This window comes from Furipterus horrens, unplaced genomic scaffold (assembly GCF_987537825.1).
Source record: "Furipterus horrens unplaced genomic scaffold, mFurHor1.1.pri manual_scaffold_1, whole genome shotgun sequence".
NCBI classification, from domain to species: domain Eukaryota; kingdom Metazoa; phylum Chordata; class Mammalia; order Chiroptera; family Furipteridae; genus Furipterus; species Furipterus horrens.
This window is the reverse complement of record NW_028327171.1, coordinates 1963326-1973576: the sequence shown is the minus strand read 5'-3', so window position 1 is coordinate 1973576 and position 10251 is coordinate 1963326. Positions and strand designations below refer to the sequence as shown.

The following is a 10251-nucleotide window of genomic DNA, read 5'->3' as shown; positions in this document are numbered from 1 at the left end:
GGGGGGCCGCCGAGTGGGCTGTGATGGCTTAGCGGGTACAGGGTTTGACTTCGGGGTGATGAAATGTTTTGGAAATAGACAGGCGGTACTTGCACAATGTGAAAGCCACTGAATGGCTCACTTTCAGCAGGTTAATATTATCTCATGTGAATTTCACCTCAGTGAAACAGACAGAAGTGAGCGAGTGCTGATGAGTCACACACAAAACGTGCTGGGATGATGTCACGCAGATCTGCGGGGGGTGGCTGGGCCTGGGCCCTGATCCTGTCTGGTGGGGGGATGTTGGGAAGGGGGGAGGGTGAGCCCCAGGATTGGGGGGGCGGGGGGAGCACAGAGCCTCTACTTCCACAGCTGAGTTCCCTGCCCCCTGCCACTGGCCAGCGCCTGGGCTGCCCTGAGTCCTTTCCTTCCTAACCTGGTCAAGCTGCCCAGGACTCGAGTGTCCCCACCAGCTGCACTGGTCTGAATAGCTTGGAGAGTTCAGACCAGGGGTGACAGGGGCCCCCAGCTCAAGCCCCACGAGGCCCCACCACTGTCCTCCCGGTGGCCCCCAGCTGCAATTCTAAGCCTTTGCCTTCCAGCTGACCCCTTGTCCTGGGCATCAGAGGAGCACAGACAGAGGGACCAGCAGCCTGGCACCCAGAGGGAAGGCTCTTGCCAAGATGGTCTGGGAGGCTGGGGCAGCTTTAATTGAAGGCAACATTCCCTTCAGTTAATCCCTCTTTGATCCTGGCTCCTGCGTTTAAAACCAGACCCATTTCTGGGTTCTCTGCTGAGTGTGGGGCCTTCCCCACTTTGCACTGCAAAGGCTATTCAGCCCTGGCCGGTGTGGCTCAGTGGGCTGGGCATCAGTCCGCAAAGCGAAAGGTCACCGGTTCAATCCCCAGTCAGGGCCCATGAGACACAACCAGTCCATGGGTGTCCCTCTTGCACATCGGTGTTTCTCTTCCTCTTTTTCCCTCCCTTCCCCTCTCTTTAAAAATAAATAAATAAACAAAATCTTAAAAACAAAAAAAGAAGGAAAGAAAACACTATTCGCCTGAGCACTGAGGGCATGTGGCAGTGGGAACAAGGACATGGACTCTGGGTGAGATCAGGGGCCTCTGCTGGGGCTGAGGCAAGCAGGTCCCCTGGGGATACTGCAGGGAAGGTGCTGTGACCAAAGGTAGCAGGGGTCCTGCCCCCTGGGACCTCCCAGAAGGCCGACGACATGATGCCCAGCAGCCAGGCAGGCCCTTCCGCCTCCGCCATGCCCGGAGCTGGGCTCCCCTCTCACACCTGTGGCCCATGAAGGCGGCAGTGGTGTCACGCCCACTTTGTCGGTAGGGAAGCCGAGGTCGCGCAGGCGGGGCGGCTGGCCAGAGCGGCGCCAGGCACGTCCCTGAGGTGCGCAGGTGGCCCCCACGACTGACACAGCCGTGGCTCTTTCTTAGGGGCCCAGGCTCACACCCGAGGGTCCGGATGCACAGGGGCCACACCCCAGCAGCGACTCGGGGCGTCCGCCGCACTGGACCCAGGCAGGAGGCCCCAGGGCCTGTCACTTCATCCTCAAACTCGCTCAGGGTCAGGCGCGATGACGCGCTATCCTGTTTACAGGAAGGAGACAGATCGCAGAAGCAGGCTCTGTGTATTGTGGAGTCCAGCTGCTCTGGCCGCAGACAGAATGCCTGCCAGTCTCCAGGCCTCAGTGATCCCCAGTGCCCAGGCACCCCCTCCTCAGCCCGCCCCACGCTGGACTCCTCCTCCTGCCCTGGGTCCCCCACTCACTCCCCTGGGCCATCCCCCGCCCCCCTGATGTTTACATTTGCAGGTGCATCTAGATACAAAGGCATCCAGGCTGCTTTCTACCCTGGCGGATGCTCACCACTCCGGGCTTGAGTCCTTTCCAGAATTTTCTACACTCCAGGAAGCAGAGGCTGTGACTGTCATGGAGGCTCCCTGGAGACACCAAGGGGAGCTGTTTTCACCAGCCACACCCTCCCTGCTGGCCAGGGGACCCAGATGGCTCAGGACCCCGGAGAGAGCCCGACCCAGCCCCAGACTGGGTGATCCCCTGTCCTGGGTGAGGAAACTGAGGCTCAGAGAGAGTCCACTCCAGCCCTGCTCTGCAAGACAAGCTCCTACTAGGAAGATCTGCATTTGAAGAGGAAGCCTGCGCGGGGTCCCCACTGGGCACAGGGCTTCAAGACTTGGGCTCAGAGAACGGACTGGGCAGGGGGACAGACGCACCTGTTAGGCCTGGGATCCCCGGTCACCAGCCTCCAGCGCTCAGCAGGCCCGTGGCTTCCAGACTGAGGCTGCTGCTTCAGCGTTCAGGGCTCCCCGAGGTGTGTGGACCCTGAGCTCGACTTGGGCAGGGGTGGGGGGACCCCTGGTCCATGAGCACGGGCTCCGGTGAATGGCCTCGTGTCCGAGGTCCTGGCTGGGATCGGTGAACCTGGGGCTCCCCTGGGATGTGGTTTGGGCCCCCAGGTGAACTTAGGCACTTCCGGTGGGTTTCGCATGCCTCCCTCTCTCGGACCCCCAAGTTCTCCCACCAGCAGACTCAGAGGCCCCGCAGCCACTGTGGGCTAAAAGCTTCCCTGAGGAAAGCCGTGCGCAGTGCAAGCAGCTGCTGCCATCGCCACGGTGCGGCCCGCGCTGGGGCACCGGTCCCCGAGGACCCGGGCCTGGCGTCCGCGCCCACGCGCCTTATGCCTGCGCGGGACCAAGAAGCGAGGGGCATAGGCAGCCGGTGCATAGGTCGGTCCGTTCCTGAGGGCAGCCACATGGCGAAGCGAGAAACCCCAATAAGGACGCAGCCTTTGACCCTGGCGCCCCGTTTGGTGGCTCTGCTCAACAGTGCCGATTCCAGCCCTTGCAAGAAGCCCACAGGCTAAGCCGGCCCAGGGGGCCCGTGGCGTGCGGTAAACAGGGGCCCGGATATCCCAGCTCGGAGAGCGCGCCTAGCTCGCTGCACTCCCAACGCGCCCTCCCTAGTCCCAGCCGGCCCGCAGGTGTCAGTCTGGCCGCTGCGGGCGCTAAGACGCGAGGTTCCTTTCCAATGACAAACTTACTGCACAGCCGCGCAGGGACTCGGCCCGCCAGCCCGAGGGGCACACCTGCCTAGCACCAACGACAGTTCCTCAGAGCACCGCCCGCCACCCAAACAGGGGGCCTCCTGCTCCCACCGCTCACCTGCCCCGGGCCCTGCCTCTGCCCGTGGCGCCAGCTCAGGGCCCAAGCCTGTGGGCACCGCCCACCGCCCAGACCCCGGCACTGGGGACAGAAGAGGTGCAGACGTCAATGACGAGGAGTGGCACCTGGGGTGGCAGCTGAGCCGGTCTGGGGACTGCGGGTGCCGGGGGACCTGGGTAAGGGAGGGCGAGCTCCGGGCTGGGCTCTGGAGCTGGACTCCTGGGCTACAACCTTGCGCCGCCATTTGCAGGCTCTGGCCCCAGAGCAAGTCCCTCCCATTCCGCGCCTCGGTTTCCCCATCTACACGACGTTACAATAACAGTGCATCCTCTCATGGCTCGAGGAGAACCGGATGAACTGGCAGCACACAGAGCTCTCGCGCAGCGCACGGATGCCAGGAAACGCTGGTGTCTTCTCCGCCGGTCATTTGGGTCCCCATCTCCCCAGGGCCAGGCCGCGCTGCGGGGCGTCCCAGCCCTGCGCCTCCCTCCCGCCACACGTTCTCACCGCAGCGCGCCTCCCCACCATTAACCCGCGGCGGATCCACGTGGCCCCGAGAGAGAGAGGGGAGCGGGGGTGTGCGGGAGGGGTGGCTGCCACCTCGGCTGGCCTAGAATGACTAGGAGCCAACAGGGGGGGGGCTTAGCCTGGGTGGGGGTGTCTGCAGCCCCCAACCAGGAGTGGCTGCCGCTGCGCCCTTCCACAGGTCCTGGGGGATGGCGGCTCAGTACCGCAGCCACTTGCTTGTGAACCGCCGGGCCTGGCACGGGCCCTCCATACAGGTGCCCCGCCGCAGTGACTTAGGGGAGCTGTCCTCAGCAAGGTGTCATGAGGTCAAACACCCCGTAATCCCTACTGATAACCACGTGCAGATGGGGAGCTTGGCCCAAAGTCTGCAGTAAAGACAGGCTTAACCCGAGAGGCGGGCTTGGAGGGGCGCTCCTCTGCCTAGACCAGCGACCTCAGCCTTTCCCGTGCAGGTGCACACACGCTAAGACTAACACTCTGCAGCACCCCACACGTATTGTTTGCAGATCTGAGAAAAGTGGGTAGAATTCGGGTTCATTCACGCTGGACAGCTATTGTGCCGGCGGCTGTTTTTTAAAGTTGGCAATCTGAGTAAAAAGAGGGCAGTGCCCCTGACTAAACAGTCAGGTGGTGCACGGTTTAAACATTCCTGCAGCGCATAGGTGGAAAACCGCTGCCTTAGATGAACATCTAGGGGAGGGACGACAAGGTATTTCCTTAGTGGGGGAGTTCAGGAGGGTTGCTGGTGGGCTCTGCCTTAGAGGGGCAGACACGCATTTCTCCAGCACCGAGACCCCATCCAGGGGGCTTTCAAGAGCCCCTGAGCCGTTCATGGGTCCCAGTCTGGGAATGAGGATGGGCCCTGCCTGCGGGGCCTGCCCAGTCCCAGATCCTCACTGTGTCCTTGACACCTAGGCTTCCCTCGGCCAATAGGCCTCGCTAGCACAGGACACCACCAGGCCTCAGCCACCTGTTCGTGCACATTTGGTGTGAGCGTCTGCCTCGTCCCAGCACTCACTGCCTGTCCCCGAGACATGGAGTGCCAACTGCAGCACCCAGGGACTCTGGCCCCCTGCCCAAACCTGAGTCCAAGGGCATCCTCGTTTCTCTGTGACTTCTGCCCAGCCAGAGCGGGAGGAGCCCGAGGGCGATGCCCTATGCGCTGAGGTTGTGCAAGAAGCCCTGCCCCTCCAGCTCCGGGCAGCCAGGCTCTGAGGGGAGGCGGGAGCGGGGAGTTTGGGGATAATCTCACAGACCTTGGGGGCTCGTTGACAGAAGTCTCTGCCTGGGCTGGGAGCTGGAGACCCAGGATCATGCTGGGGGTGGGGAAGCTGCTGCCTGGCGCAGGAGAAGACTCAGGGACTGATGCTCCCAGGGAGGGGCCCCACAGACTCCCTGCAGACCTTTTCTTTTCCCCTTTCTCAGTGGGGTGTCACCCCCAATTTCACCCCCAATTCATGGCCCTCAGACATCAAAGTGGTCGCACAGGGTCTTCTCTGGCTTCAGCTCAAAGCCCAGCTGTTGGCCTGTGCCCTCCACCCCTGCCTGCCAGTCTAGGGCCTCCACCTGGGAGTGTGCCAGTGTGTGCCCTTTGGGCATCCTAGGATGATACTCTCTCACTGCAGCAGAGATCCCCGGCTGGGCGCTCAGTGTAGGCAGGGATGGGTGGCTGGGGAGGGCTGCAGCCTGGCCAGATCCAGCCCCTCCTTCCTTGGAGGCCCTGGACTATCCGGGCTGGTAGCTGATTGCTGCTGAGAGCTTGATGGTGTTGGGGTGCTTCATTTTTGGGGATTTTGGAATTAAACTGTTAGATCTGCCCTTTCTCTTCTGGGGTTCCTCTGCATGGGCTCGGGTCCCTGATCCCTTGTTCCCCTCCCACCCCAGCCTCCGGGCCTTTGCCAGTCTTCAGAGGAAAGGAAAACCACGTAAGGCCCACAGAATCCACTCTCTGGGCACCCGCTGCTCTGCGGATGGCCAGGCTTCACCTGCGGGAGGACCCGGGAGCGAGCTGGGGGATGGAGCCACCAACTTCAGCTCTGTCCAAGGGAGTCCCCATGGACTTGGCTCAGGGGCCAACCTCAAGAAATGGGGTTCCAACCAGAAAAACTTGCTCTGCCCTCAGGTGCCCCAAGTGCAGGGGACTTCTGCCAGCGACTCCTAAAAATAACATCCAAAGACATTGTGGACGAGAGGGCCCGGGGGGTGGGGGGATGGCCTGCTGCACTTGGCTTTGTGCTTCCAAGGGCAAGTGATCTCCAGTTCCCTGCCCACGGGCTGCAACGCACCTGTCCTCCTCCTGGGATGAAGCTTTTTCATTTCTAGCCAGACCCCCTCGTAAGGGCTACGTCCTAAATCCATGTCGTGCTATGGTTTGTAGTGAGGACCCCAGTGGCAGCGAGAGGACAGAGGTTGCCCAGCAGCAAAGGTGCTGAGAGTCTGGCTCCATGAAGCTACCAGCACATGACACTTTTCAGTTCAAGGCCAAGGCTGGCGCCTGGGGAGAGCCCTACATACCACTGGGAAGGGAGTGAAAGGTGAGCGGTCCCGCACCACATGCTGTGGGTGCCAGGACCCCACGTGGCTAGTCCACAGCTGATGCTAGAGCAGCCTGCCCGGAGGGTGCAGGCTGGCGAGGCCCCTGATCAGAGGGAAAATAAAATCCAGGCAGGGTAGGAAGCCCCAGCACCTGGAGCCTCAGCCAAAGGCACCGCCCTCGCTCTCAAGGCCTGAAGTCCTCCTGGCAGGGAGCAAAAGTCCCACTTTCAACCAACTCAGCCCTCAAACGCAGAGGAAGGGAGTTCTGGGTAAGACGCTGGAAAATAAAAATAACCAGTGAGTAGCAGGGAACCCCCGAGACCGTGTGCAGGAAGGGAAGGGTGGCTCCAGAAGGAGAGTAGCCAACAGACCCCTTTGGGTCCCCAGGGCGAAGCCAGCGGAGGGCCCCCAGATTGGAACCCCAGGGATGGAGCCCCGCACGCGCACCTTCTCCCGCCCACACGGCTGGAAAACACCCGATGTACTTTAACTTTTATTTAAAATCGCAACACTCGAGCATTTATTTCGGTTTTTTTTTTTTTGCAACCAAACAGGTAATAAATATTATTTAGCACTTTTTTCTTTTTACAAAAATAAAACAGATGATACACTCTCTGCGAGGGGCGGAGATCAGAGCAGGGGTGTTAGCAGGCGGGCGGGCGCAGTGAAGCGGTCGCCGTGCGGGCGGCACGAGGCGGTTTGCGCGGACGCAGAAGCGCACTGAAGAGTTTGTCATTTGTGTTAAAAGTGGCAAAAGAAACGGACAGAGAGGAAAGACAGCTTAGACTCGGGTGGGGCGGGCAGTCGCGTGAGCGCACCATTGAGCAGCGCACTTACCTCGTTACTGAGATTATATTTACCCCCAAGGAAAGAAAAAAATGAAAAAGCCAACATACCCCCAGATAACTCAGAAGCTATATTCACAGCAACAGCCTTTGAGTTCCGCCAATCCCCCAGGTACCAATCCAGCAAGGAACCCCACCACTTGGTGCTCAGAGAAGGAAAGAATGCGGTGGTATAGGGACTCTTTTAAAATAACTAAAAAACACCTGCTTCCCAAGTCGACAGTGTTAGGTTACTCCAACCCACAAGCGGTTCTCTCCGGGCCGGCTATAAAGCTAGTTCCCAGTGTTGAAAAAGGAACACGGGTGGACAAGAAACGCACAGGAGCGAGGGGAGGCTCCGCGACGGCTCTCAGAGGGCCGCGGTTCACCAGACACCGGACTGGCCACCGCCGTCAGTGCTTCCGGAACCGAGCGCCAGCCTCCAGCTCGCTCGTGGCCCTGGCCCCGGGTCAGAGGCGACCCTGGAAGGCGAGCCTGCGGGGCGCTCCCGGGGTGCGGCTCTCCGGAGTCCCCAACTCGTTCAGAAAGGGGAAGGAGAGGAAGTCCCCAACTTCCCCCTCCCCGTGTAACTCTGTGCAGCCCGGGCGGGCGGAGTAACGCCGTTTCCCTGGGAAACCAGTTCGAGGATCATCTCTTTGGGGGGTCGAGGGGGTCTTCGGGGAGGGGTGCACACAGCAGTGCCTTCGATTCAATGGTGCCTCCCAGACCGAGCTGTTTAAAGCCAGAGAGGGCTGAACCAGGTCCTGGAGCGAATGTCCCTCTCCCTCCCCGCCGTTTAGTGCGCCCCCGGGAGGGCCGGAGTCCGCGCCAGCGCCCCCACCCCCAGCCCAGGGTCCTGCGCTCCTCCTCGGAACTGAGCGCGCAGGCCCAGCGCCGGCCAGTCCTCGGTTCCCCGCAGCCTCCGGGGCCCCCCGCTCTCCAGAACGCGCCGCCGCGGGCCAGCTCACTTGGCGTCGGAGGTGAGGCGCGGCAGGCTGCCGGCGGCCATGGCCGACACGTGGGGGTGCGGCGGCGGCACCTGGCACATGCTGCAGGGGCAGGGCATGCCCCCCCAGTGCTGGAAGCCGCCGCTGCCGCCGCCGCCCCCGCCCCCGCTTCCTAGCGGGGCTGCCGCCGCGGCCGACGGAGACTTGAGCAGGCCGTGCGGGGCCCGGATGGAGCCGACGGACGACAGCCCGGAGCCCGGCAGGGACGCGCTGGACACCGCGGCGGCAGCGGCGGCGGCGGCGGCGGCGGCGGCGGCGGGGGGCAGGATCGGATGGTGCACCGCGGGGTGGTGCGCGGCGTGCGCGGCGGCCGCGGGGTGCGCGCTGGCGGCGGGCAGGGGCGCCGAGTGCGCCAGGCCGCCGCAGGGGGACGGGTGGAAGCCGGCGTGGTGACCGCCGTAGATTTCGCTCACCAGCCGCTTCATCTCCTCCAGCGAGTTGGTGAGCATGAGGATGTAGTTGCGCGCCAGCAGCAGCGTGGCGATCTTGGAGAGCTTGCGCACCGACGGGCCGTGGGCGTACGGCATGACCTCGCGCAGCCCGTCCATGGCGATGTTGAGGTCGTGCATGCGCTTGCGCTCGCGGCTGTTGATCTTGAGGCGCAGCTGCTGCAGCTCAGGCTCCGTCATCTGCTTCTTGTCCTTCTTGGTGGACGACGCGGCCGCCGACGACGTGGACGACGAGGTGCTGGACGAGGACGACTTGAAGCCGCCGCCGCCGCCCAGCTTGTCCCCGGGGTGCACGCCCGTCGCGCCCACGGCGCCGCGCAGCTCGGCGCTCAGCTCTGGCGGGCAGTCGTTCGGTGTGGACGAGGACACGGTGCCCCCTGTGAAGCCGCCGCCGCCGCTGCCCTTGCTCCGGGCCGGCAGGAAAAGGTCATCGGGCTCCGGCGACGACGGGCGGCTGGACACCAGGCTGGCGTCCGAGTCCATGGCCCCAGGGGGAGTCGCAGCTTTCGCAGGGTCGTCCCTCCCGCGGCCTTCTGAGCTTCCACGCGCGCCTCCTACGGAGAGGAGGACAAACGGGAGAGAGCTCGAGATGGAAGTGAAGGCGGCGAGAGGGGAAGGTGTCCCCGCCTGCGCCGCAGCGCGGGGTTCAGGCTCGGCGGCGCCGGCCGGTCGCTGCGAGTCCGCCTCGCCATGATCCCTGCCTGGCCTTCCTTCTAGGGACGCGCAGGCACACACGCGCAACCTCGCTTGCCCTCCCCCACAACCCTCGCTCCGCTCTCCACAGGTGGCTGCCTTCCGGGCAGCGGTGGGTGCCGCTCAGCGAGGTTAGCATTCAGGAGGTTTGCCCGCAGCTAAGAACCCGAGGCTGGGTCTCCAGGGTTGGAACGAGCAAGCGGCAAGCGAAAGGTTTTTGGGGAGCGCGAAATCGAAATAGAGAAGTATTTATTTGGTTCCTCAAACGCACCCAGCGACACTACGGAACCAACACAAGCGCGCGTACGCACCCAGTGCCCGCTCGGGGCCCAGATTCCGTGCGCCCGGGCGCCTCACGGAACTCGCCCGCTGACTAGGACCTGGGCAGAAGGAGCTGTGGTGGCTCCGACTTCTCTGCGTGTGAGGTGGGTCAGAGCACGGACAACGCTGCGGAGACCCGGAGGGCAGGGACCGGCGTGGGGACCCTCTATTGGAGCGTCCTGGGTCGCAGCGGAGTTGAGGGGCATCTGCCCTAGGGATGTAGGCTGGGGCTGCGGGGGGGGGGGGGCGGGGACACTCACTGTGGATGCAGCTGGAGGAGCTCCTTCCCAGGAACCGCAGTGGGGAACCGGACTCCAGGCGCGGAGGTCGCGGAGGTCTTATAATAAGCATCCGCACCTTTCTGAGCTCGGCCAGTTTTTATAGTCCGGCGGCGGCGGCGGCGACCGCGGCGGTGGTGGCCAGAGCGGGGGCGGGGAACAATGTGCGGGTCCTGGAGGGGCGGCAGCGCCAATGAGCTGGGCCCGAGCGGGGGGGGGCTGGGAAGCTGATGTCATCCGGGCTAATTCCGCTCAATGAAACTCGCGGCGCCCGGCACTTGCCTCCTCCCCGCGCACAGCCAATGGGCGTCAGCAGTGGAGATTCTTGGGGAGGGCCTGGGGGAGGGCCCCGCGGAGGGAGTGTGAGAGGCGAGCGGAGGTGGAGCGTGGACTCGCTGGGGAGGTACAGAGGGCCTGTAGCTATTGGGACCGCGCGCGC

General features: G+C 63.3%; 1 protein-coding gene across 1 annotated transcript; it reads right to left on the bottom strand.

Annotated features, from left to right (window-relative positions):
- Positions 1 to 6732: 6732 nt before the first annotated feature.
- OLIG2 (oligodendrocyte transcription factor 2) lies at positions 6733 to 9958 on the bottom strand. The gene is made up of 2 exons (XM_090288732.1): positions 9795 to 9958; positions 6733 to 9074 (listed from the first exon to the last, which is right to left on the bottom strand). The coding sequence occupies exons 1-2, from the start codon at positions 9883 to 9885 to the stop codon at positions 8029 to 8031; spliced, it is 1137 nt and encodes a 378-aa protein (XP_090144858.1). The 5' UTR covers positions 9886 to 9958; the 3' UTR covers positions 6733 to 8028.
- Positions 9959 to 10251: the final 293 nt, after the last annotated feature.

What these genes read in the sequence shown, in the direction of transcription:
- OLIG2 (XM_090288732.1), bottom strand. Translation starts at nt 9,885, where the DNA reads ATGCTTATTATAAGACCTCCGCGACCTCCGCGCCTGGAGTCCGGTTCC. An exon ending in CTCCTCCAGCTGCATCCACA is followed by an intron (nt 9,075 to 9,794) that starts GTGAGTGTCCCC and finishes TCCTCTCCGTAG; the next exon opens with GAGGCGCGCGTGGAAGCTCA.